Genomic DNA, 26821 nt, shown 5'->3' with positions numbered 1-26821 from the left:
TTGATAAGTATAGTTTGCATAATTCTTTTTTGTTTTGTTCATACGCTTAATTTGTTATACAAATACTTAGAAAAGTTTCAGGAACTGCGTGATGCTGATTTTCTCGATTATAGTAATAAGTTATGTTTTAAAGGAGGAAAAAACTCTCAAGCAGAACAGATCGTCTCAAAAGATTTTTTTTTGAGTTAATTCAAAGAATACAAAGTTTTCATGGAACTTTCATCTAATTTCTAAAATAAACCTTGTTACTGTTAAAAAGATTACAAGGAAGGATGGGCATGTAGCTAAGGGAGGCAGTGGGTGGCCTAGTGGGTACAGCACTGGACTGGGACACGAACACAGGGCTCTAGTCCCAGCTCTGCTAGTGGTCTGATGGGTGGTGTTGGGCAAATCACTTCCTTATCTCTGTGCCTCAGTTTCCCCCAGATATAAAAGGGGGGATAATGATATTGATTTCCTCTGTAAAGTCCTTTGAGACCTACTGATGACAATCACTAAGAGCTAGGTGTTGTTTTTAAGGCAATGGACCTGGACTCATGAGGTGTAGAATCAGTTTCTGGCTCTGCTACAGACTTCCACTGACAACCTGGGCAAGGCACTTAATCTTTCCGTGCCTCAGTTTCCCATCTGTAAAATGATATTAATACTACTTTCTTTCTCCCATCCTTTGGCTGACTTGTCTCGTCATACTGTGATCTCTTCAGGCCAGGGACAGTCTCTTACTATGTACATACCACTACACTTAAACCACTACAGAGGCACTTCTTTTGTCTTCCCTTCCTGCATGATGACTCTGTTTACTGCTTACATGCAAATTAAGTAGAGCACACATTCCTTTGTTTAGGGGCAGACCTGTTTGCCAATTTTGGTTTGGCCAGGGCTGCAGGGTTTGAAACATGCCTTACTGCCACCATGTGGGGGGGGGGGGGGGGAAGGGTATTATAACTTCACAGACGCTGTTGCCCTACATTTTTTACCAGGACAGTACTGACCAGCAAATTATGAGTTTTCAAATGATACTTTACAAGGCAGGCTTTGTACAAGGGTTCCTACAATAGTGTGCAGGGTGTGACTTCAGGGGTGCCTTCTGCCATAGTATCACACTTATAAAAATAAACTTCAGAACATTTAAGTTAAACCACAAAAATTAAAATCTTCAAGCAATTAGATAGTCTTAGAAAATTCAGCCCTTTTAATCTATTTGCTCTCCTAGGGAAAACAAATGCCAGTTATACCAGCCAAAAAAATGAGCATAAGAATTTTTCAGCTTCTGTGGGAAAAGGTAGGTGTGGTTTCTCTGCTGTAGGAAATATATAACCTTATTAACAGAAGAGCTACTTGTCCTTTGCTTTTGGTTTACATATTTTTCCTGCTTTCTTATTTCCTTGAAGTCAGACGTTAAATCCTCAAATTCAAGTAGCCTGGATACTGCATGACAAAAGGAGTTCATTGTCTCAGCGAGTCACAGTAAGCTAGATGAAACAACTGAATGCAGAATGATCTCAGAGAAGTGGGTGCCATTGATTTACCATAAACCATTTCTAAGATTGTGACCTGGGAAATAATTCCTGGAATGGATCATTAATCTAACCCTGTGGAACATGTTCAAAGGCCACATCTATGCAAAGAATACATTAATTTGTTCCTCCAGAGGCAACGTGGGATTTAGTTTGGTGGACATTACTTGCACATATGTCACCTACACTACTTGGTAGTAATCAAGGTAAATGATAGATTAATTTATAAAGCTAGCTACCTTGCAAAATATCAAACTGGTGGGCCAGCACTTCTTCTAATATGGTGTGTGTGTATCACATACACACCAATCAGTCGCTAAAGTTCCCTTTATCACTCTTCTTTATGAGACTCCTACAGACTCTCTTTTTCAGAAGAGGTGCTGGTGATATCCATATTTCAGAGAGGCTCTTATGGAGAGTATTCTCACACATGCTGTACCTATGCCATCTCGGCTCCCACTAGTGGCAATTGGAATTCGGATGACATCTCAGACCTGATCCAAAGGCCACTGAAGTCCACAGAAAGACTCCCATTGCCTTCAGTAGGTTTTACCTCAGACCCTAATTTGTTTCCCAACTCAGTCATACCTTACTCACAACATGATTCTCTATGTAGTCATCCAAGTTCACATGTGGCACCATGGTAACCGAGTGCCTCATTATCCATAGTCACTTCAGTCTCTCTCATTCTTTATATCTAGATGTTTTTCCATGACAATTTCTGTGTGGGGAGTTTTTTCTTCTTTTATTGGCTCATTAAACCTACCACAGGACAATGGCAGATGTTGGCTTTTGGGGACCTGAGATGCACCCTTCGGGTATGTCTACACCGCAATGAGAGTGCTCCAGCTTTAACTCCCTTGCATCCACACACCAATTGTGTTAACCTAGGGCTTGGATCAAGGGTCCCAGGACCCTGCAGGGCTGGAGGGTCCAAGCCCGTGTTAAGCTGGGACCAAAGGTCCAAGCCCTATTGCTTTCCTGTGTGCACACAGTTCCAGCTTGACTTGGGTCCCGGAAGTCCTCTGGACTGGATTGTATCCCATAGTTCCTTAAGGCCACCTGTTTAGTCCTCTCTATGCAGACAATCTGTGGTGCAGTCTATTCCACTCTAGTGCAAACGGAAGCCCTTTATGGTGTTCACTGACACCTCAGACACAGGGCTGGGTGTGGTGCTAATGCAGGCTGACGGAAACGGGGAGAGACACCCCATCGTGTACCTGAGCAGGAAGATGCTGCCGCGGCAGCAGAACTATGCAGCCATAGAAAAGGAATGCCTAGACATGATGTGGCCCTTAAAAAGCTGCAGCCATATCTATTTGGGCAGCGCTTCACTGTGTACACCGACCATTTGCCCCCGACATGGCTACCTCAGATGAAAGGGGCCAATGCCAAGCTCCTGAGGTGGAGTCTCCAACTTCAGCATTAGGACATGAAGGTGGTCCATGTTAAGGGGAGGGCCAACATTATAGCCAATGCTTTGTCCCAGAAAGGGGGGCCAGAACTTCCCCAGGCCACTGGCTAAAGTGGCCCCACTCAGTTCAGTCTTGGGGGAGAGATGTGACAAAGTGGGGTTTTATTCATCTTTTTATGTTGCATGTGAGTCTTATTGTCCTGTACTAATACTGTGTGTACCTCAGTTTCCCAGTGTACTGCACCAATACTTCAGTGGTGGGAATTGGGTGTGTGATTTTGCTGAGGCCCTCGAGCAGGTGAGGCTGTCAAGGTGTTTGCACCTATGTAACCTGAGACCGCTGAGGGGGATGCAACCAGGTGACATCTTTTGCTGGGGAAGTGAGACAAAGAGAAGGAGGAGGAGCAACAGTGGAATGTCTGAGGTCAGGTAGCTGGAAGCTGGCAGTCTGCATGGTGGGACCGGAGGAGGGGGAGTTCAGGGCATCTGGCCCAGGACTCCCAAGATGGACTTGGCTGAAAGTCACTGATTTCTGTAATAGCAAGTGCTGTTCTAGGCTGTGTTCCTGTTGACTAATAAACCTTCTGTTTACCAGCTGGCTGAGAGTCACGTCTGACTGTGGAGTTAGGGTGCAGGGCCCTCTGGCTTCCCCAGGAGGCCTGCCCGGGCAGATTCGCTGCAGGAAGCACACGGTGTGGAAGGGGATGCTGAATGCTCCGAGGTCAGACCCAGGAAGGTCGAAGCTGTGTAAGCTTCTTACCCTGGAGACAGTATGCTCAGAGAGAGGAGGCATGATCCCCCAGAGTCCTGACTGGTTTCAAATGTAGTAGTCCCAGAGCATTGATCCAGGGACTCAGTTATAACTGGTGTTAGTGGTGGGCTCAACTGCACCCCATGGACAGAGCATCCTGCAGTAAGTGACTGGGGAGCAGTAGAAGGAAGGGGGATTAGCAGGCGTGCTGAAGGCTCAGAGAAGTGTGGTTCCAGGAGGCGGAGGAATCTACACCTTAACCCTGAGAGAGAGTGGGCCGCCAAGAAGGGCTGTTGCACTGAAGGGGTTCCTCCCAGGGACCGTGGGGAGCTGAGAGAGCACAGGACTGTGAGTCTGTGACCACTTGGGAGATGACCTATAACCATCTACTTAAAAAGGACATTGTAGAGCTGTGCAGAGAGAGAGAGGGCTGCACAATGGAAGATTCACCAAGACACAGCTAATTGCTTAGTTGGAAGAGAATGATCACTCTAAGGAGCCGGTTCCTGGCTGGGAGCAGCCAGTCAGCCCCAAGGGTTCCCCCAACCATCAGACAGCCTGCAGTGTTTGCAGTGGAGACCGGTCAGAAGAAGCTTTTTGTAAGAGAGCTGCTTCCTGGTCACAAGGACTTGGTTGCTGGTCACAAGGTCACAAGCCACTTGGTTCCTGCTCTGCTCTCTGGTCCACCCTGCCTTCCCTGGGGCTGTGTACACATGGGCACCTGGGCAGCATGCACTGTGAGGGGGAACAAGCCCCAAAACTTCCCCTTAGCCTCCTAGGGATTCCTTATCTCTGCCTCCCAGCATGCAGCAGGAGCAGGGATAAGTGATCCCTGGGGGGTGCTGCACCCCAAGGTCTGGGGACGCACTTCAACGCTCTGCAGCCAGCAGCAGCTGGGCTGGGGTGTGTGTGCGATTTTTCTCTGAAACCTGCATTCTATGTCAAATCTCAAAACAAACAGACAAAAATAAATAAAAAACCAACCAACCAAAAGCGCAGTCACTGAACATGCCATTTTCAAAATTAAGAACTGCAAAGTTTCATTTTAATAGTTTGACAGCCCGGGAGACTGATGCCCTAGTTTTCCTCAGACCACATGCACATGGGCATTTTCCCGCCAATGTGACAACCTAGAGGTGGAGAGCCCGGTTCTCAGATTAGATGGTAGTTCAGTATAAAGCCGTCTCACACTGCTGTCATTCTACGGAGACAGCCACCAAAGGAGTTAATTATGCAGTTTATGTACTTGTGCTCCTTATGGGCACCTGAGTCCCATCAATAGCACCATCACACTTAGAAAACAGGGTGAGCAGTAGAGTTTTCCCACAATGCAATACATTCATAGGGCTAGAATGTTGACACTTGGGGGGGGGGAGGGATGTTAGGATAGGTTATAGGCACCCCAAGGCCCTGGCTTCTCATTCCACCCTTTCCCCCAAGGCCGCACTCTTACCCCGCCTCTTTCTGCCCCTGCTCCACCTCTTTCTGCCCCCTCCCCCGAGCACCTCCAGTCCACTGCTGAACAGCTGATCGGTGGGTGGCTAATGGGTGCTGAACACCCACTATTTTTTTCCTCCGGAGCCCCAGAGCACCCACGGAGTCAGTGCCTGTGGTTACTTTGACTCAGGTCTGTGTACTGAAGTGTGGATGCCATAGCCCTAGGTTCGATCACAGGTCAGAAAATCCTTAATCTAGGGTTAAAATGCAGAGTAGATGCTCAAGCCCAGGGTCATCTGACTCAAGTCCCACTAATCCTAGGCTTACATCGGTGTGTAGACATACTCCCTGACTTCTGTAGAACAGGATCAGACCTTTGGACATCAGTCTACACAAGCAGGAAAAAAGTGACAAAAGGTATTCAGTCCTCTTTCCCTGATGACCGAGTTTCATTTCTGGAGTTCTGAATCAAGCTTCAGAGCTGATTTCTGTCCTCTTGTAATGAGTCCACTGGGGCAGCTTTGGAGAACAGTGGTTAGATTATCATGACAAATATTAATCATGTTTAAACTGAGTTTAGAAAATGTAGCCTGGTATTTTCAGTCCATCTTGTGATTAGCTATTTTCACAATGATTTGACTCCTTCTGACCTAGAACTGGAAAATAAACCATTTTTGGTGTTGGCTTGACTTGGAATCAAAACTATAGCAGAGGTTCTGATCAGGGATTCAGCTCCAACCCTTCTTACTTTCAAACATTCAGCAAAAAAACCTTGAAATAGTTCTCCTTCTGGCTGATCTTTAGGATTATTATGTAGGAATAGCAGGTAATTTGCCAGTCAAATATATTGTATCTGGACCATTTTCATAGAATATCAGGGTTGGAAGGGACCTCAGGAGGTCATCTAGTCCAACCCCCTGCTCAAAGCAGGACCAATCCCCAATTCTTGCCCCAGATCCCTAAATGGCCCCCTCAAGGATTGAACTCACAACCCTGGGTTTAGCAAGCCAATGCTCAAACCACTGAGCTATCCCTGCCTGCCTCCCTCTGAATTTTATTCCATGCTGTATGTTAAAAAACAAAGGAAATTAATTACAGAAAGGTGCATTAAAATAACATTGATGATTAACAAAACTACGCCTATGTGAATTCAGATTTAAGGTAATAACTCCATCCTTTGCTTACTCCACTCAGCCTCTGTATGGTAGATTTTAGCATGTAGCCTTCTTTCGGGCTCTTAAAAATAAAAGGATAACTTTACAAACCATATGAGTTGCAATTCCTAAGCACAAGTAGGTTGGATATAACTCAGAATTTTCCTTGCTTTTGTGGGTTCAAAAGCAGGCAGGACTCATTTCTGTAAAATACATCATATAATTCCCTGTACCAAATGTTCAAAAACGGATGTTTCCCACATTTGCAGACATGTAAAGTTTTAGTATATAATGGAAATTCAAGTAAAGATAAAGCTAAAAAACTATTGTGGAAGACAAAGAACATATAGTTCAGTCAGATGGCTGCATACTACTTACGATTCAAGCATAATAACCCCCAAAGCCTTTACCTGACCAATAGTTGTGGAGGCTTATGTTTACCTGGCACTGCAGGGTAGCTAGGAATTTAGCTGAATTCCTGAATGATTTCTTTTGAAAGTGGTGTTTAAATAAACCTATCAACAGCTGCAGAAGAAAGGAGCCAATAACAACACTTAGGTATGTAAGTGTTACTAAGAAACTGGGCAGACTACATGGCAACACATTTTAAAAGAGGAACTGTAACTTCATGTTCTTTCGTTCGGGTTACACAATTGGAATACAATGAAATAACCACTTCCCTGTGGTTAAAATAAGGTGGGCGAAAATCCCCAATCACAGCCATTGTTAATCTTCACACCTACTGCCTCACCTTAATTATGTGAGATCATTGATTACAGCAGTGGCCTGGCAATGAATTTGATAGACTGACAAAATATAGCAATTTAGAGATGGGATTATTTTTCCTCTGAATCCTGTCCCCCATGCTTGATGGTTTGAACTAAACTGAATCTGAAACCAAGCCATCCCTGAGCCTCGTGGACCATCTTTAATAGCTTGTCACTGCTAACCATTGCCACACAGAAGTATTGGAGATACTAATTATTCCAAATAGGAGAAATTACCTATGATGTCTCAACAATCACAGTATCATAACTGGGTAAATGCTGCCCTTTTAATGGAAAACACTGTACACGAGTAATCACAGAAGTGTCCCAACAGATTATACTTCCAAGGAGCTGATCTTTACAGAGTCCCTCTCTATCTTGTCAAAGGAAGCCATAGTGAAGCAATTTATGCTTGAACAGGCACTGGGCAAGACTGCCTGGGACCATGTGTTTGTGCTTCATATTTTGCCCCGTAAACAACCACCTAGAATTTGTTGTCAGTTTACAATAAGGATAATCAACTCCACGGATGGTAATTGGCCCTTTTAGGTCATTACAGAAGTCCCTTGTGTTGCCTATTGCAGGAGAAATGATGGGCCCGCAGATATTGCATTAGTGTATGGTACAATATATGTTCACAGACATTTTCAACAGTTATTTTGTTTGTGTGTGAAATCCAGGAGCTGGGGAAATGTTCCTCATTGAAAGTGCATGGTATAAACATGAATTATATGGTAAAATAAGCTCACCAAGTTGCTGTGCAAGCCTGATTATCATAGCAAAGAGAAACTATTCTACAATCTCCATCAAGGGGCCTCATCGGGTAATGAATTCCCAAGAAATATCCTGTGCTGAGGTGGTTATTGATGTTATAAGCTGAAAATTAAGAGGAAATAGGTGTATCAATTTTCAATTGGCACGGGAAGTTTCTGGAGAATGAATACTGAATGCTATACGTTGTAGCTAATTGGGCTGTTTTAGCAGTTAACTACCTAACTGAAGTGTTTCTTTTCATGCCTCTCAAACCACTGCATTGGAAATGGTACTTGCCTTAGCAACTATTTTTTATCATCCACTTGCTTTTTTTTTTCTTTCAGAAAGAAATATCCACAGAAACTACAGAGAACAAAGTCCTGACTTACTCTCAAGGACGTTTTCTATTTTTGATAGAAAGTTATTGTGCTGAATCCAAATGACTCAGGGAATAACATGCCAGTAGGCCAGGAAAGCATATGTAACATTTCATTTGGATTTGTAAACAATCCTAATTTTATGTCAGGGTCATATTCGGCTTTTTACCATTCAGAAGTGGTAGATGCGAGAAGAAGAAAGTACACATTGTAAATGATGTCAGCAAATTTATCATCAAATTATCATGATATGCTCTTCAGGTGGTAAGGGAGTTCAAATTCTCATCTGTGAATCTGGAGAGGAGAAAAGGATCATGAGTAAAATTTTCAAAGTCACAAGGCACAAATAAGAGTTCGGTTCCAAACTTTCAGTGGGAGCTGGGCACCTAAACTGCCCTTTGTGCCTTTGAAAGTCTCCCCTTATATCCATGAGGAGCCTGGGAGGGAGGTGAAAAGCAAATGGAGGGGTTACTGAAAAGAGGAAGACATGAAGCATAGAGCTGGCATAAGGGTTGTGGACAGGGTTTCCCTCTCTTACTGATCCTCAGCTGCTGTACTGGCCCTTGATTTTTTTTAAAAAAATCATATATTTAGAGGATGGAAGGAAAAAAAAATCCAGCAGCATCCCTAAAGTAAGGGTCCATTCCTATTGTCGTTTAAAGTAAATGGTAAAACTTCCTGGACATTATGCTGGCTCCACTGAAGTCAATGGAAATTTTGTCATTGACTTCAATGGGGCTGAGATTTTGCCCAAAATTGGCATCATCTGTGGCATGAGATACAGCCAGTGATCCACATTTGGGGCCATTTGTCCAGGGCTTCCGACGATACAGCCATCTGGGGAAAAAAAAAAAAAGCTTTTCTTAAAATGGACACATTTTAGTAATGCTTTTTGCTCCCAGACAGAAATCAAGCCAGGGCTCAGATCCTCACACCAGAATATCAAACATTCGAGGGTTACCCCATCAGCGTGCATGGCACCCAATAGCCTTTTAGGGGAAATCAAATTAAAACGCTATTTTAAAAAGATTTTGCTTTTCCACTTAGGCACACTAAGGCTATGTCTACACAAAAGACCTTACAGCAGCACAGCTGTACCGCTCAAAGGTCTCCTGTGTAGCTTCTCTATGAGGACGGGAGAGAGCTCTCCCTGCATAATTCAACCACCCCCAACAAGTGGCAGTAGCTACGTTGGTGGGAGAGTGTCTCCCACTAACATAATGTTGTCCACACCAGCACTTCTGTTGGGTAACTTATGTTGGTCAGGGGGATGTTTTTTCACAGCCCTGAGCGACGTAAGTTTTACTGACAAAAGTGCTAGTATAGATACAGCCTTAGGCTCATAAGCCTACTCTAGTTCCTAATGGATTACTGTGAGCATCCGTGGACAGAGGAGTTAACAGGATTGTTAGCCTTCAAAGTTTCACGGCAGCTGGATAACTCAAGGGGATAAGCAATAGTCCTTTGAGCCTGACCCCCTCCAGGATCTGAAGGCAACTGGGTATTATAAACTATCCAGCCTTTTTTGGTTCAAACCTTCAAGAAAATTACACTCAAACATTCCCCTTTATTAACTGTGAAAAAACAACTTTGCCAACATTAGTTGCTCACAAAGTCGTGATTGTATTAATTCTGAGAAATGCAGCCACCTATCTCCAGGCTACAGAAGCAGGAGTGAAGGGAGACAAGGCTGCCTAATAGCTAATGCTGCAGTATGTATTCTGTCAACTGTCTATCTGGACCTCTTTGTGTTGGCATAATTACCAGGCCCATTAAAAGCAATATAAACGGGCCTCCAAAATTCCTTACAGCACAAGAATCAAAGCTATTCTGCAGCAGTATATTTTGTTGATTTTAATCACACAGACTTTTCTTTCTGTTTGCTAGGGGCAGGAAAGAATAAACCTCCCAGAGAAACACAGAAACACTAGCATATGGTGGCATGAATAAGAAATGTAATACATGCCCTTTTTTCTATTATATATAACTCCATGTCACTCCGTACCGCAATGCTAAACACCAATGCAGCGGGACACGAAGCAACAAATTAACATTGACTAGTGAACGTAAAGCAATACCATACTGCAGGCAGTAAAATCAGTATAGGTCTGTTCAAAACCAAAGTAGACAAGCACTTAGCATTAAAGAACACCATGGCACAGATGATCAACTCTACAGTTGTCAGCTTGGTCAGGTAGCTGTGAGCTCAAAGGGCTCTCCAGCCCTCCTTCTGACCTAGGACATTACTGTTTCTGTATGCTAAGCATGTACCAAATATCAGCCCATATCAAAGCTCTTTATTTTAATATTTTTTTCAGTGTAAGTCTCCTGCCTCACCCATATGTGATTAAGAAAGTTGATCATCCTGGTGACTCTTGCTGTTTTGGGTTTTTTTTGGGTAGGTGACCTGTATTTGAGGCAGCTACGGCCTAGACGAACCATTTTAGCGGTAGGTGAGTACGTTTCCTGCATCACTGAGAGTCCTGCAGTGTTGCTATTCCTATATAAAATATCATTTTTTACCTAATATACAGAAGATTCAGTCCCAGTACTAGCCACCAAAGTAGATTGAGCTTTAGGTTTTCAGTCTGCTTTTAGAGAACACTGATTTCTTTGTGATCATATTATTGTTCTATGGCTATCAGGCTCCTTGAATATTGTGTAATTTTTTGTAGCAGATTTGATAGGACTTGCATATGAAAAGAGAGTTCAGATCTTTTAGCTTTCTTTTAGACTAGTTTTATAAGGTGATGTAGTGCCTTTGCTTGTTTTTCTCAGCTGTGTGACAGTTTACAATTAACTTTTATCTTCTGTCCCTATTTTTTAAAACATTCAATGAGTGCAGATAACTTGTCTCATTGTAATTCTGCTAAATTCTATGGAACACACTTACTTCTTAACAAATAATGAATCGTGTTTGGGGTGTGAGACGAGCGGATCAGACCTTCCTTCATATCAGCTGCAATTTGGTTGACCTTAAGCATCTTTAAATTCTTTGATAACTGCAAATGGTCTTCTTTATTAAAAGTCACTTTTGCAACTGTAATTTGCTGTGTTACGTGTTGTAAAAACATACAAACAGAGATTAGCAAGAAGGTAAAAACTCTATTGATGTTTATATCTGGGAAAATGTATACTGCTCCTTTTTGAGTAACTGCTTTATTAAGCATGTTTTATTTGTACCATTGCTACTTGCTTTCTGTCATTATGTACACTATTTATGTCTCATTTAATTATGTTTCAGTAAAGCAACCACTGAGAGGAAGGGATTGAAAAAATTACTAAAGTCTAACCAATTTATTTGAGCATGAGCTTTCGTGAGCTACAGCTCACTTCATCCGATGAAGTGAGCTGTAGCTCACGAAAGCTTATGCTCAAATAAATTGGTTAGTCTCTAAGGTGCCACAAGTACTCCTTTTCTTTTTGCGAATACAGACTAACACGGCTGTTACTCTGAAACCTTACTAAAGTCTGTGATTTAGAGCTAGGAAAACACCAGTGCAATGATGCTTTTTGTGCTTCTTACACTTTTTTTTTTTTACTGTGGTCTGTAAATTAAACTGCTTAATTGTTCAGGGGCCCTAGCACGTCAGTGTATATGTATTCATTAACTTCACCATGCCACAATAAAGCATCTAGTTTCTTTTATAGATCCTCCATTCCTTTCCTCATTTCTACAATTGAAAACAGTTTTTTTTTTAGTCACACAGTGCCACATTTGTTTGTAAATCTATCACAAGAAGTTATACCTCAAATAACCTCAAGCCCCTCTCAGAACAATGTACACATCCCCAGCACTCAGATCTCCTGATATAGGATTCTACTATCAAGTTTCCTCAAAGGAATGAGATTGAAATATAGACTAGTATACAGAAAGCTGTAACGTTAGAAGGTCACTTTGTATAATTATTTTCAGTGCAACATAAATGGGAAAAACAGGTATGTACTTGACTTTGACATTTCCCATGCTGATTCTATTCAATCTGAAGACAGGGCAAGCTAAGGTGCCGTATTCAAATAGGTGAGTAGGAAACGTACTATTGCATGTTATTGTGTACTGTTTCCCAGATGCTAACATTCTGAGACTGAAATGCTTTGAAGTATTGAACAGATGATTGGCAGGTTTGATGTGCATAAATGTTACCCTCTCTGAGGGAGGCAGTCCACAACAGAAACCTGAACTGGGACTCATCTTTCTGCTCCTCCACCAGTGCCAGTGGAGCTGGCAACAGCCACTAGGCCCTAGGGGTTATTCACATGCACGGCAGCTGCATTCAGAGTGTGAGTGGCAGCTGTATTGCATGGTTTAGACAGGAGGTGGGACACACTTGCAGAGGTGTGTTGGTGAGCTCAGGAGATGGGGATTAGTTTCAAGAGTCTCACAGAACAATTGTGATTTGAGATCAGGGCTTGTGCCCCACCCCCATGTGTGCGGAAAGGGGAGCATGTGTACCCGAAGGAGCTAGTCTGCATCATTTATTGCAAAATGGTGTCATTGTTGCACTAGCAAGGCAGTGGGGATGGTGTGGGGGAGCAGCCTGAGAGTTTAGTGATGGGTAAGGGAAAGTGAAGGTTCAGGAGTGGAAGGACAAGGCTTCCCTGACCCACTGCAGCTCCCTGCCAGGCCAGACAAGACCAGCCTGGCTTGCTCCCACAGCCCTACCTAAATCCTGAACCCTCCCTGCCGGCTCAACACCTCCTATCAGGCCCTGGCTCTGAGAGGAGGTGCCAGGGGCAGTATCCATAGGTGAAAACAGGCACAGCAGTTCCTGAAACAAATACTGAAACAATCAACCCTTCTAGATGATCATGTTAGCCCCCATGGAGTTCCCCAAAGTCTGTGCTAGAGCAGTACCCACATATTAGCCTGTAAAGTGATCAGGTACCTACTTTCCCAGCTAATAATCTGGTATGCCACTTTCCTCTCTCTTCTCTGTCTCTGGTCTGCATGAGTCCTAAGAGTCCTTCCGCACCTGCAGCCCGGCATGCCAGCCTCTCTCTCTCTGAGGCTGATCTTCCATATTACTCAAAGCTAAACAGATTGCTGTGTTCAGTCTACACAATAGGCTATAATCTTTGAGTGCCCCTGGATTTGTTACAGGGAAGGAAACATAAAAAAAGAGACACCAGGGGGCATAAGGGACATCTCACCAGGGGACATCAACAAAGGGAAACTCGGAACATGGCATTGTTAGATTTTGCTACGGAATGATGTTTCTTACAGGGAGTGTTACACTTATGATTAAAGCCGCCTCGTAAGCACTTAGCTTTACTTTAGCTGCTGTCACCAGCATGATCCAGACATCTAAAGTAGAGAATAAGCCTAGTGTAGATTTTTGCTAACTATGCCCGCAAAGAAGTTCACGCCTCTGTTTAGAAGTTCACACCTCTGCCCGTAAAGCCAGGCAATACACCCACGATGGTATGTACTTCGCACCAAGGGAGAAACCTCTCAAAAGTGAAGAGTGGGTGCAGTTTGTGAGTGTTAAGGTTTAACGGCCACTTTTCCTGGCAAAACTGCCTCCAGACAGTGCGGCTCAGCACCAAGCCAGCCTGCTGAGCACATCACGGGCCCCATTTAGGCTGATCTCTCTTTTGCAACATAGATGTGTTTGGCAATAATTTAAAGCTCAAGTGGATTATAAGTATGAACTTTTGTATTCATTTGCAAAACCTTCAGAAGACGATTGCACTTCTGAATGTTACATTGTTGGGGTCGGTGAGCAAATATTGTGTTGCTGGGCTACTTGTACTGAATGTTGTAATCCAGACTGCTCTAGTTCTCTCCCTTTTCCTGGCCCAGGCCTCTCGTCGTCCCCTCTAAATCTGTTTCTTTGGCTTTCATTTTCAGATGCATCTACATACAGAAAAGGCCTGATTCTCTACTAGCCCTTGCCTTATTTAATCATTTACATCTCTGCCAAGTGAGAGTAAAATGCTCCTGAGATGGGGGTAAATTATCCACAACTATTACCCCCACCCCCACCCTGGTTTCCTGAATCTCTGCATAATGGCTGAGGCACAGGCTAGATTCAGAGAGCATTGCACAAAGATAAACATCAAGGGTATTTTACCCAGAACCCTGAATGCAGGTGTGAGTGACAGCTCCCAGCCATCTTTAAAGAAAGGGGATTGCACAATTCTTCATAAGCACACCCATAATACACCCAAAATACAAACAGTGTTTGGAATATTTCTTAAATAGCCTTTAAAGCCTAAAGCCATTGGTAAATAAGTTTGCCAGTTTTTCTTCCTAGACAGAGTCACACAACTCTGCTGCTCTTCCTAATATTGCCAACCCGAAGGGTTCAAGTCAGGCCATAACAGACCGATCAACTTTCTTGATGCCCTAGGCAAAATCAACTTTTTCTGTGAATCATTTATATATTGAAATAGAAACAATATGGATAATATTTGGTGGATTAAATTAGCTGTGCCTATGGTATTTGCAGCTTATAAATGAAATAATTTTCTATTTGTCTTGTAATTTTAATTTAGAATAAATGCTTTCAAAATACAGAGGGGGAAAGGAGCTTTGCAGGTGCTTTCTCCCATGTGACAAGATAGGTCCCCCTAAGCCTGCCTTCAGCTCCAAACTATGCACTCTCTGTAGAAAGCCAGCCCCAGTAACTGATTAACAAATGCTGCTCTTAGGGTGAATTACACAGGAACTCCTGTGCAGGTATATCAGCCAGTCATATTGTCACTAATTATAACCACCTCATTAAGTGCTATTACAGCAACTACAAATTCATTTATAATTAATGAACAATTAAGTGGTCATCAGGGACTCTGCATTTAGCCTCCTGACAGCTAGTAGAAACTAAGCTCAAAATCTCTCTCTTCCCCCTCTCTGTTGCTTAGGCTCTGCTAAAAAAGGCAACCCTACAGTGGGCGGTGAAAAGTTCAGGACTCTGGACACAGCTGATATTACTTGAAACTCCTGCATGAGTTCAGGCACTAACTATTAATGAACATGCCAGTTACTATTTTCCAAACTCTCCATAATCCTGAAATTATTTTGTCTATTCTGAAAAGGACAGCCTGCTATCCATCAACAATATGAGAGAGGTTCACTGAATTCATCATCACAGCTATGATATCACTTTTGTGTAGGTGATCAGACATCATAGTTTAGTGGGAAGTCTGCAGATCTTCTGGGCCAAATTATACTCACTAATACCTGTGTGTAGCCAGGATAATTCCATTAAAGCCATTTGAGATACTCTAAATTTACCCCAGAGCTGGGCCTGTTATTAGTAAAGGCAAAACTGAGGCCCAGAAGAGGCTGGCTGTGGCATGTCTGAGATGAGGAGCTGCTATCCCTAGAGGAGGCAATCTCCAGCAGAAGACATAGGACCTCTGAGAGAGCTCCAGAACAAGAGAAGTGGGATCAAACCCAGGCCCAAGAGATCAAAGACTTCAACGCCCTCTGAGAGAGAAGCTGATTGAGGGGTTATCTCAGATGACAGATCCAAGAAATAAGACTTATACCTACAGCTGAGTGAACCATTGATTTTTCAGTTTTGGTGTCTGAAACGAAAAAAATACATTAAAAATGATTATTTTCTAACCAACTGATTTTCCCTCCCATTTTTTCTAGACAAAATGAAAAACCAGTAAATAAATAAAATAAAATAAATAAATAATTGTTCTGGTCAAGCCCACCAATTAGAAAATGTTGATTAAAATAGACATTTCAGTTTCAAATGTCAAATGTCCCCTAATTATTCCAAATCACAATACTTATATACGATTCTATAACATTTTTATTTGGTTAAAAATAATTGAGAATATAGATTCATTCCAAGGAATGGATGTAAGCAGGGAATTCTGAAATTGTCACTCTATTTACGGTGTTTGCTTCTTCACTTTTAGAATTTAAAATCAAGATCTTTTTTAACAAAGTATGAATTTAAAAAAAGAGAGACATATATTATAGGCAAATACCTCAAGTGATACAGATGGCTACTGTCATTCTCAGGTATAAGTCTTTTGCCCACACAAATGGATTTCTCATGTCTGTCACATGTGTGTGGCGTATCTTAGATTATTTTTGATGCTCATTGAGGGGAAACTGGATGGTTCAGATGTTTGGCCAGGGGAGATGGAACCATTCACATTTTCTGCAAGATAGCTGTCCAAATATAGCGCTGATCAGTAACTGAAAGTTGATGCTATCTAATAGCTGATAAATAGCCTATTGGATATATAATATGTGGATCGTCTTTGTTAAACTCCAAGTGAACAGGTCACAACAGCCACCACAATGCTCTGGAGTCAGTCTCAGATGAGAGACCAAATTACTCTCTGATCCCTGTAGCCGGGAGAACAACAGGATTCTTCATATCCAGTAGAATGTCTCTTTCTTGTCATAAATATCTGAGGCCTGTCTTTTAGGGATTGAAGTCTTTCCTGCATTTTCATATCATAAATATTAACTAAAAACTCACACACAAACTTTTAAAAGCCCTAGTTTTCATAGCTGCAGGACACCAATTAATGAAGAAAAGGAACACATTTCACTTGAGAATTACCAAGGTGTGTTACCAACGATGACAAGGAAAATATAATGGAGATCTGCCGTATGCTCTAGAAAATGTATATCCTTCTCCAGTACCAGTAATTACCTTTCTACTGCTGTTACGTGGCTTCCTGTGGCCTGGTCTGTGCAAAGAAAGATTTCACTAGTCATAATAATAAAGAAGATATAAAATGAATACCACAATGAGCTGCTACTGTATCATGGAAGAGAATAGGATTGCTACAGAACAGTGGATTTAGGCTTGGATGGAAGTAGAAAGATACTGCCAAAAATTTTTTTCTCAAAATTTTCAACAACTTTATTTTTGCTGCTTTATGGTCTTCCTCCCCCCCCCCCCACGAGACAACACAAATTTTTAAGCAACAATTCATATTTTCATTATTTGTCTCTTTCGCCTTCTTTCATGGCCTCTCTGCTTCTGTTGTTCAGATCCAGTGTTTGCAGTGAGGAAATGTAGTATTCTTTCATGTTCTATTCTAGTCTACAGAACATACTGAAAGGCCCAGAGTGGAGAGACCTGTACACAGTGCATATTATAAAAAAACGGTATTAGGTGAATAGCATACAAACATGTCTATCTATTAAACTGGACAGATATACATACTTACCTTAATGTAACTCTAACATTATGTATTTCATGTACAAGTCAACTGACAAGGGCCAGCTTCTGCTAGGTTAGCTTTTGGGTGATGATTCTGTCCCTTAAGTGTAACACAGAAATCACTTTAGCTGAGAATACAGGTGTCCTTCATTTTTCCAGTTGTCTCATCCTTGAAAAAGAGAGGGTTACACTGTACATTATGGCTGAGTCTCATGCTATTTGAAAAAAGAAAAGGAGGACTTGTGGCACCTTAGAGACTAACAAATTTATTTGAGCATAAGCTTTCGTGAGCTACAGCTCACTTCATCGGATGCATTGCCCCCATCTCCACCCAGGTTGGGAGGTAAAACTCTGCAGATAAACTTTCGAACTCTGGTGCTGCACTGACCAGGGACAGAGACTTTTGGGTTGTTGGACTTTTGGGACATTGGGTTGCTGGACTCAAGAACCAAAGGGAAAGGACACTCCCCAATTTGCTTGGGTGGGTTTTTGCTCATGAGTTGTGTTATGAATCCTGTTGGTGGTGTTTCCCCAAAATAATGTCACATTGTTTCTCTCTGTTATTAAAAGGCTTTTGCTACACTCAGACTCTGTGCTTGCAAGAGGGGAAGTATTGCCTCTTAGAGGCGCCCAGCAGGGGTGTTATATATTTGTCCCAGGTCACTGGGTGGGGGCTTGAGCCATGTTGTGTTATTTGCATTGTGTTATTGGCATGGAACCCCTAGCTACTGAACCCGGCCCTTGTTGCTGCCAACTCTGACTGGCAGAAGGGTTACGAAAGCTTATGCTCAAATAAATTTGTTAGTCTCTAAGGTGCCACAAGTCCTCCTTTTCTTTTTGCGGATACAGACGAACACGGCTGCTACTCTGAAACATGCTATTTGAAGTTTTTCCTAAAGCCCCAGGTGACTATGTAAGACTCTTAGAAAAAGGTTTCTAACCCTCATGGTTGCAGAGGAAAGGTTGAAAATATTAAACTTAAAGGCTCATAACGCAGAAGGAAAATCAAGAGAATCCTAAACATATTATTTTTTTAAAAAACTTATGATTTTAAAGCTAATCTAATGAGTTTTTGGTTCTTGACTCATGATTTTTGAATGCTTGGGGTTAGCAATACTGCTGTTGAGAAGGGAGGGCTTTGTGAATTTCAACTAGCTTTGTAATTCAAAACACTTATATATTTTGAGAGGCTGACAAACCCTCAGACTTCCAAAGTGTTGATTATCTGGCTATCAGCAGAATGACTGAGAAGAAAATTCATATTCAAATTCCTTCCCCAAGAGATAGGTGTAGTTGGTTACTTCCTTTCTGGCTGACTGGTTTGGAACAAAGAGTTCTTACAACATTTTGCATATACATTTATGTGTTATAATGCCACCTAGCGGTAAGAGTGCAACAGGAGTGGAGTGAAGATAGTTTGCATGAGTTTGCGTTTGTTCAAGTGCATGGGTCCAGATTCCCAGGAGGATTTTACTAGAGGATTTTGCCTGAAGATGGGTGAAAAATTAAGGGCCGAGTCTTATAAAAACTTACTACCAAGTGATTGGAGTAGTCCCATTGAAAGGATGAGCGAAGCCAGTGGGGCTATTTCTGTTTGTTAGGCTATGACCTTGATTCAGCAAAACACTGAAGCATTGGCTTAAAGTTAAGCATATTCTTAAATTCTTTCCTGAATAGGAGCCCTACAGCTTGATTTTATGAGCTGGTGAGCATGCATATCTCCCAGTGATTTTAGTTCGAATTACAGGTGTTTGGCACCTGGGAGAATCAGGACCTAAATCTGGCAGTGTTTGTAGGATTGGCGTTTACTCTTGGAAAGGGAAAGGAATGTATTAGGTGCCATATGAATGTCTTCATAGTAGTGAATGGTGCTAGTGATTTTCAGAGTCGGTTGCCAGTCTAACAATGTATCTTAGATAGCTGTGATTTCAGAACCATTGTACATTAAGTTCTGTTAAGAGATAAGAATAGCATTTTGTGCTGTCTGGGGCTGTCTTACCCCTTAGTCAGCAGGAGATGCTCAGTGTCCTCTTGCAGACTTCTTCTGCTGGTAGGGCAGTTCGCTCTCTGGCCAAACTAAAGAGTACTCCCCTCCCAGGGTATAAAAGTCCAAACAGAAAACCGCACCAGTCAAACACAGTGCTGGGCTTCAGAAAGAGTCCTTTCCATTTTGGTTGTGGGGTGCCCTTTCAGCGCTTTCAGGAGGCACCACTGATATGTAGGAGAGTTCTCCATCTAACTACATGCCATGTCCCCAACACCCCAACTAATGAAGCAGTCATCTGCTTCAGTTTCAAACATCCACTTCATTCTTCCTACACAGGTTGTCTTGTCTGCTTCTAAGACAAATAAAGTAAAGAAAAACATACCAGCCATAGCTGTGACACTCAGTCCAATGGTACCATCCTCTGACAGGACTGCAATAGTCCTCATTCCAGCCCCCTGTTGTCTCTCAGTCCTGAAACCTGCTCAGCTCTGATGTCTCCTTAGGCTGGGGAGAGGAAGAGCTGGACAATTCCTGCTTTTTCCTGGTCAAGACCAAAAGTTGGTTGGTCTTCATGCCCAGATGGAAACTCTTTCCTTAATTACCAAACCCAGCAAATTTGATAGGGTGTGACAAAGTCTATGCTTGGCTCCCTTTGCAGGGAATTAAGCTCTTCTCTGTCTAATCCAGCAAGAGTTGTGGTCACCTCATCACAGTGCATACTGGGTGAAAGTTTCCTCTATGCAGAGGGCCAGCAATAGCCTCTGAGTCACTTAAATCACACTTAGGCCAATTTTGAGAGATTATGAGGGAGTCAAGCCCTGGGATGTAATGTAACAACATTGAGAGTCTCCTGCCTTCTGCTGCATTCAAATGGTGAGCTGCATTTTCTGCAAGTCAAACGAGATTGTCAAAAAAGCATCTTCCTCTTGGATTGTAATTTTGATGACACATAGGACACATGTAAATGTATTTTAATGTTATATTCTTCTTTTGACCAGATACAGGGCTTAAGATCTATCTTACAGCATGTTGCAGTTTTTGCTAGCTGCATGGAAAACTATGAAAATGGCTAATACTCCAGGAATACTCTGCATGTTAATGATTTTTTGTTATGGAGCATAAGGATCCACAGGACATAATAGCATTCAAGCTTCTACGTGATAATTATTTCAGTTAATTTTAGTACTAGAGTAAACACACATTAGGAGCCATGTCATCACTAGAGGCTGAAATCACATAGGACCGTGGACATTATGCATTGCCAGTTATTTACGTACAAAAAGGGACAAGAATGTACCAATAGCATGATGTAGTAAGAGGGCTCCAATCTTGCATCTTAACTCTAAGCTGAGAACTGTGATTGTTCCTAAAGAGAACAACCATGGGATGCTGGTTCATTATCAAATGCTTTCCTCATACTTAGTTATACAGGAACCCGGAAGAAGGTACATCAACCAGCTATAGAGCACCAAATGAACTCATTAGCATTAGCACTATTACATTCAACGCAACTTAATTCCTAATGAATGAACAATTACCTTTAAGTTTTCATCAGGGAATTCTAGGCTGAATCTCCTTATGGCAAGGAGAAAACAACTGTCAAGATGCTGTTTTTGGTTACTCAGTGCCCTCTTTAGGGGAACGTCCTGTGTGCACAAAGCAGTTCAGAACAAACTGTGACTGTTTCTAGGTTGTGTGGGGAAGACGAGGCCTTCCTGCCTGACCACAAAGCAAGCAATACTGCATAGCCACTCCCTAGATATTTGAATGGCTGCTTTGGTACATGGTCATCTGAACCAGTAACCATCGACAAAGAAAGAAGCACTTCTTCCAGTGCAGGGTACTCAGGGGATGACAATACTTCAGGTTAGTGCAGAAGCATGAGAGAGAATAAATAACTATACAGGGTTTCGTCCCTCGATGGCATATTATTTGAACAAAAAAAATGATGACACCTATTCAACACCCTTCCCATCTTTTGAATATACTTCCCTCATGCCAGACACTGGAAATGTTATCACCTTTGCAGCCCTTTGTCATCCAGTTGTGATCTGCAGCTCTGGATCTCTTACACTCTATATACCCTTGTGATTAGACTAGATATAAAACTTCCTGATCCTCGAATTAAACTCTGGGGCCCTTAATCCATTAGTAGATCTGGGTGAATTCCAGCAAATAGATTTTTTTGTCAAAAATGTCAGTGATCCAAAACTATTTGAGAATTTGGGTCAAATTTGATTTTTTTAAAAGTTGAAACATTTTCATTTTGACCATGTCGAAACGTTTTATTTTGACATTTTGTTTCAAAACGGCATTTCAAATTCAAATCTGAGCAATTGAAAAGTACCTGAAAACAATCAAATCCAAATGAATAATTAAAAGAAAAATTATTGTGAGTTCACCAAAACATTCCGGTCAATGCTAAATGAAATTTTTTCAAGTTTTACAATGAGATGGAAAATTTTTAAAAAATAATTGGTGTCAGTTTTGAATTTAACTCTCCCCCCAGCCTAGATTTTTCAGTTTGGTCACTCAACTGAAAAAGCCATTTATTCAGCTCTACCCAGTAAGTCAATTGGAGCATTTCCATTGCTTTAAATGGACTTTGGAATGTGACAGAACTAACGTGTCATGGGAAAAGATTAAAATTCACAAATAATTGATACTTTTGAATTTGAACAATCCAGGTCATTCCACTTTCCATTGTCATACATTACAACACAGTCTTCGTTACCATTATTGTTTGGTTCTCCTGTGTTCCAGTTTGTGTAAGTTACAGGTTCTCCATTCAGATACACAAATTTGCCTTCAGTTTGCACATCAGAGATCCCTAAATATGTTTGTTCGGAAGCCTTCACTATTTCTTGCAAGGCTGTGTTCTCAGCCTGATTGCGTGGACAGGCGAGTGCACCTCCAGCTTTTGCGCACAGGGATTTTCCATTTTCAAAAGAATCTTTTCTGCCCGTTGACATAAATCTTTTCTTACCAACACTCTTGACCCACTGCAAAGAGAAAACTAGAAACCAAAGAGATCATTAAATGAAAATTGTACACGTGTTATGGGGGAAGTTAACCTCTCTGTGAAAATTTATCCACAAAACATGAGGCACATGAATTGCACTTTGTAAGTAACCAAACGACACTTATACAAATAATGTGACTTCTGCCAACGTTACCGATGAAACTGTGCTAGCAGCAACTATTTGGAAACAGAACAGCAGCTAGCTGGTTTCTTGAATGATTTCCAGGACCAATATGAATGGAGATTTTTTGACTGAAAAACCATGTTAAAAAATTGTACTACAGAGAAAGGGAGATGAATACACAGTAGCATTTCCCACTGTTGCACTAAAATGGGGGAAAATTCACCTCGGGCATATATGGTAGAAGAGCTAGCGAAGACAGGAAACTTATACTTTATTTACTGTGTCATCTAAGCCTACTTAGAGCAGATGAAGACAACCCACTCTAAGCAACCAGCTGGGCCCTTTCACCCTGGACATCCCTGTGGCAATGATGTCTAGGACCCTCTTCATTAGAGCTCTCATCACTGCTACCACCAGTGGAGCTGAGCCAGGAGTAGTGCAGTGGTGGGAAATTTTTAGACAGACATTAGCATCGAGAAGACTCTTGGGAGATCGCCTGTGTGGGCATTTGTTCATGTAACAAAGCCCTTGCACAATAACTGGGCATGACTTAGTAATAACTGGATGCTGGCATGGCTGGCACTGGAAGGAATCTAGCTGTCGAGGCAGGCTAGGATTGAAGACCATTTGTTGGGAGCAGTGTGTGGGAGAAGGCAGTACAGTGTTTAAGCTGCTATTATCACACCTTTACTTGCAAAGATTCCCCCTTCCCCTCCCTCCACCCCAAAAATAAAATAATGTAAACATATCTCACAATTTTGGTGTCTGCTAACGTCAGCTTGAAGAGTCTGGATGTTCTTTTCCAAAGCAGCGACTTGTCTTTGAAGAGCATCAAATGCTAAGAAAAACAGTTGGGGAGTCATGTAATAAATCATTTAAAAATTACCATACAATCATTGCCTTTGGACTGGCCAGTTGCCTAGCTGTTACAGGATGGGTGGGCTGCATGATGCCCTAATCAGGGGTGGCCAGCTCCCAAAATAGTCACAACATGATTATAGGTGGGTGATAACTGATTTTTTGGTTTACTGACAGTTTTGCAATTAAACCACAAAAAGAAGAACAAAAAACAAACCAACAGATAAACAACCCCCCACATTTTGTGGAAAATGTGCTATTTTGATTTTGAGCTTTTAACATTTTTAATGAAATTGAAGAAAAATTTGAAACAAAAAATAATTTTGAATTAAAAAACCTGAATTTTCATTTAAAAAGTGTCAAAACAAAACATTTCAGACTTTTTCAGAATTTGTTTGTTTTCCCCCACCAAAATAATTGAGTGAAACTGACACAGATTTGAAAAATGTTTTGGTTGACCCAAATCAGCATTTTTTGTTGAAAAAAATTTTGAATGAAAAATTTCACCCAGCTCTAAAAAATGACATCTTTGCTTTCTTCACTGGGAACTCAAACATCATTTCAAACTGGGTACTGGTACACACACACTAATCAGATGGGGATCTTCTCTCTGTCAATGGTCACCACTTCCGCTTACTCAGAATCAGTCAGCAGTGTGTGGGATATCTCTAGGGATAATTTTTTTCTAGTTAGAATGTTTTTTTTAAAGTGTGTTTCTACAGAGTAACAAATGTGTTTCACACAAAGATGGAAAGCAAAGAGAAAATATGAATGGGAAGAGGAGCAAAAGGGAAAAAAATATCAGTTATCTTAAAAGAGGAGAAGATAAAAATAACACATCCCCTAGTATTTCCTCTGTAGACAAAGGTGAGTCATGTGAATACGTTTCAGGGAATATTTCCATATTGCTTGGGTTTGTCAATAAGAGCTACAAGCAGGGGTGAAAGTAACAGTAGTTGTGCCATGTCGATTACCATTCATTCTCCCCAGAGCTTTGGGAGAGCATACCCTCCTCTTCACCCCCAAATAGTGATAAAAAAATAGAGGACATTCCATGATCCTATCAAATTTCTCCATGCAAAATGTGACAACAGATATTGACCAGAATACCTGAGTAAGAGATAGTCAACTTCTCACTTGCACTTTCTCCCTTTTGTCCTTTCTCGCCTTGTGGTCCTTGATCTCCTTTTGCTCCCTGAGGTCCTGCCTTTCCAGGGAAGCCCTGCAAACCCCTCAGTCCGTCTCCTAGTGTTTGGTTAAAAAGAAATCAGTTAGCAAAAAAATATATTAATGAAAAATTCCCAACCAGCTCCACTGGGATATTCAAAATTGGACTGGACAAAGCATTCGATAAATCACTTTAGGAAACGAACCTGCTGGGAGATCTACAAATGAGCTCTAACTTCTGTGATTCTGTGAGGATAACTGTTAATCAGCTATTCTTCTTATAAATCACATATACATGGAATAGCATTGTAAATGTATTACAGTGCTTTGTAAACATGGGCCCTGCTGCTGAAAGCTGCTCTGTGCAAGCAGATCCCCACATCTCTAGAGCGCCTCGTAGAAGTTAATGAGGCTCTGACTGGGCACAAGGGCCTGCCTGCATGGAACAGCCTGCAGGGTTTGTGTCAAAGCTAGAGGGGAAAGTGAAACTGATGCATGGTTTTTCTCATGATGGGGGACAAAAGAGCATACTTAAAAGCAGCCAGAGGAGAGAGAGAACATTTAAAGTTCCAAGAGAGAGACAGAATCAGAGAAGGAGCCAGGGAAGGCAGAAGACAAAGGATGATAACGCCCAGGGGACTGATAGACAGGTCACAGATATAATCTTGGTAAATGATTATAGCACTGTACCTTGGTCTCCCTTTTCTCCTTTGGGACCCTCTTTCCCATCTCTTCCATCTCTGCCTGGTAAACCATTGGTTCCAGGAGCACAACATTGAATGACTGGGCATGCATGCATGTACTCTTCATGTTTATTTATATCCCCACCTGATGCCATCATCAATGCCATGGCCAGCACCAGAGCTTTGACAGGCTGATGGAGATGCATTGTCAAGCCTGTAGATCTGTGACTAATAAAAAGAGAATAATCACATAAGCATCTGTAAGTAGGTTGTTGTTTCGTCACTGTGTAGGAGATACACCTCTGAGGTCAAGATTCTTAGGACCTGGTTCTCATTTGCACTAAGGCCCCTTTATACCATGTTAGCAGTGTAAAAGAGCCTTAAAAAGAGTGATGGCAGGATAGTAGTGAGGGGAGATTTCTGAGAGCTATTTGGGCCTTGTTGATTCATACTGTGAGCGGTGATTGGGGTAAGGGAAGATTTGGAAGTTCTGTTCAAAGAAGCCCAATAAGAGCTACAAGCGGGGGTGAAAGTAACTTGGAAGGGGCAGGGCCTCAGGTGGAGGGGGTTTAGCATCCCCTAGCCAGCCCTTGCAGGCCACCTGGCCCGTGCCACCCGGGGCTCCAGTGGTGATTTAAAGGGCCGGGGACTCCAGCCGCTGCCATGATTGCGGCAGTGGCGGCTGGAGCCCTGGGTCCTTTTAAATTGCCAGCCCCAGGGCAGCTCCTCCATTTGCCTCCCCCCCCCCCCGTCGCAGCAGCACTTTAAGCAGGGTCCTTTGCCGCAGCAGTGCTTTAACATCCCTGCCCCTTTTGCACCCCCCATTGGCGGCCCTGCGGGTACGGACCCTACCGGCAGGGCCACCGACGGGGGGGAGGGGGGCCAGGGACATTAAAGTGCTGCCACGGCAGTGCTTTAATGTGGGCTGCATATGGGCTGGTACCAGCTTCTTACCGGTATGCCATGCTGGCCCGTACCAGCTCACTTTCACCCTGGCTACAAGATAAAGACTCTGGGAGGCCCCAGGTTTAGTCAGAAGTCTGTTGTAGACGACATGATGAAGTCTATAGCTGACCGTAGATGTTAGAACGGGAAAACACCTATTAGAATAGGTCTTCCAGTCCATCCTCCCGCCAGTTCATGAGCTTATTAGTGTTTTGTTCTCTCTTATTTTAAATGTAAAAGTACCAGGTGCTTCATTCTCATGAAGGACTCATATGGAATTTGAACCGGGGACTGCTCAAACCCAAAGCTAGAATTGAAACCTGAACATTGTGCCTGAATGTGTGATTATGGCTCCACAGATATCGGGAGTGAAGTAAACATCCGATCACCTTCTTTTCTTCTACATAGCTGCTCATCACTAATCCCAATGCAAATAAAAAATAAATTAAAATACAATGAGTTTGAGTCATTGTTTTCACGTAGCTGCTGCCTGATTGCTTCCCAATTAATACTTGATGAGCAATTGAGTTTTGCATGTAAATAAGGTATGTCGCTGTCTCATTATCTTCCCTGAAGTACTCTTGGATTCCATGCATGGTGACTCCAGGGGACACACATCAAAGCGATGACAATAACAGAAGTCATTGTGTGGCTAATTCTCTGCAAAAGACACTCACTAATTGAGCTTGATTAATGAGTCTCTAATTTGAGGCAATCAG

At 42.2% G+C, this 26821-nt stretch overlaps 1 protein-coding gene across 1 annotated transcript; it reads right to left on the bottom strand.

Moving 5' to 3' along the window:
* Window positions 1-21945: 21945 nt before the first annotated feature.
* Window positions 21946-25363, bottom strand: LOC141991603 (mannose-binding protein-like). Its single transcript, XM_074959939.1, has 4 exons — window positions 25165-25363; window positions 24418-24552; window positions 23204-23287; window positions 21946-22319 (listed from the first exon to the last, which is right to left on the bottom strand). The coding sequence occupies exons 1-4, from the start codon at window positions 25361-25363 to the stop codon at window positions 21946-21948; spliced, it is 792 nt and encodes a 263-aa protein (XP_074816040.1).
* Between the last annotated feature and the right edge of the window lie 1458 nt (window positions 25364-26821).

Source organism: Natator depressus, chromosome 7 (assembly GCF_965152275.1).
Source record: "Natator depressus isolate rNatDep1 chromosome 7, rNatDep2.hap1, whole genome shotgun sequence".
NCBI lineage: Eukaryota > Metazoa > Chordata > Testudines > Cheloniidae > Natator > Natator depressus.
This window is presented reverse-complemented; position numbering and strand designations above follow the sequence as displayed.

Coding starts and splice junctions, on each gene's coding strand:
- LOC141991603 (XM_074959939.1), bottom strand. CDS start 25,363: ATGCATCTCCATCAGCCTGTCAAAGCTCTGGTGCTGGCCATGGCATTG. Junction 23,288..24,417: donor GTTGACTATCTCTTACTCAG/GTATTCTGGTCA, acceptor TGTTTTTCTTAG/CATTTGATGCTCTTCAAAGA. Junction 22,320..23,203: donor CGTTAGCAGACACCAAAATT/GTGAGATATGTT, acceptor TTTGGTTTCTAG/TTTTCTCTTTGCAGTGGGTC.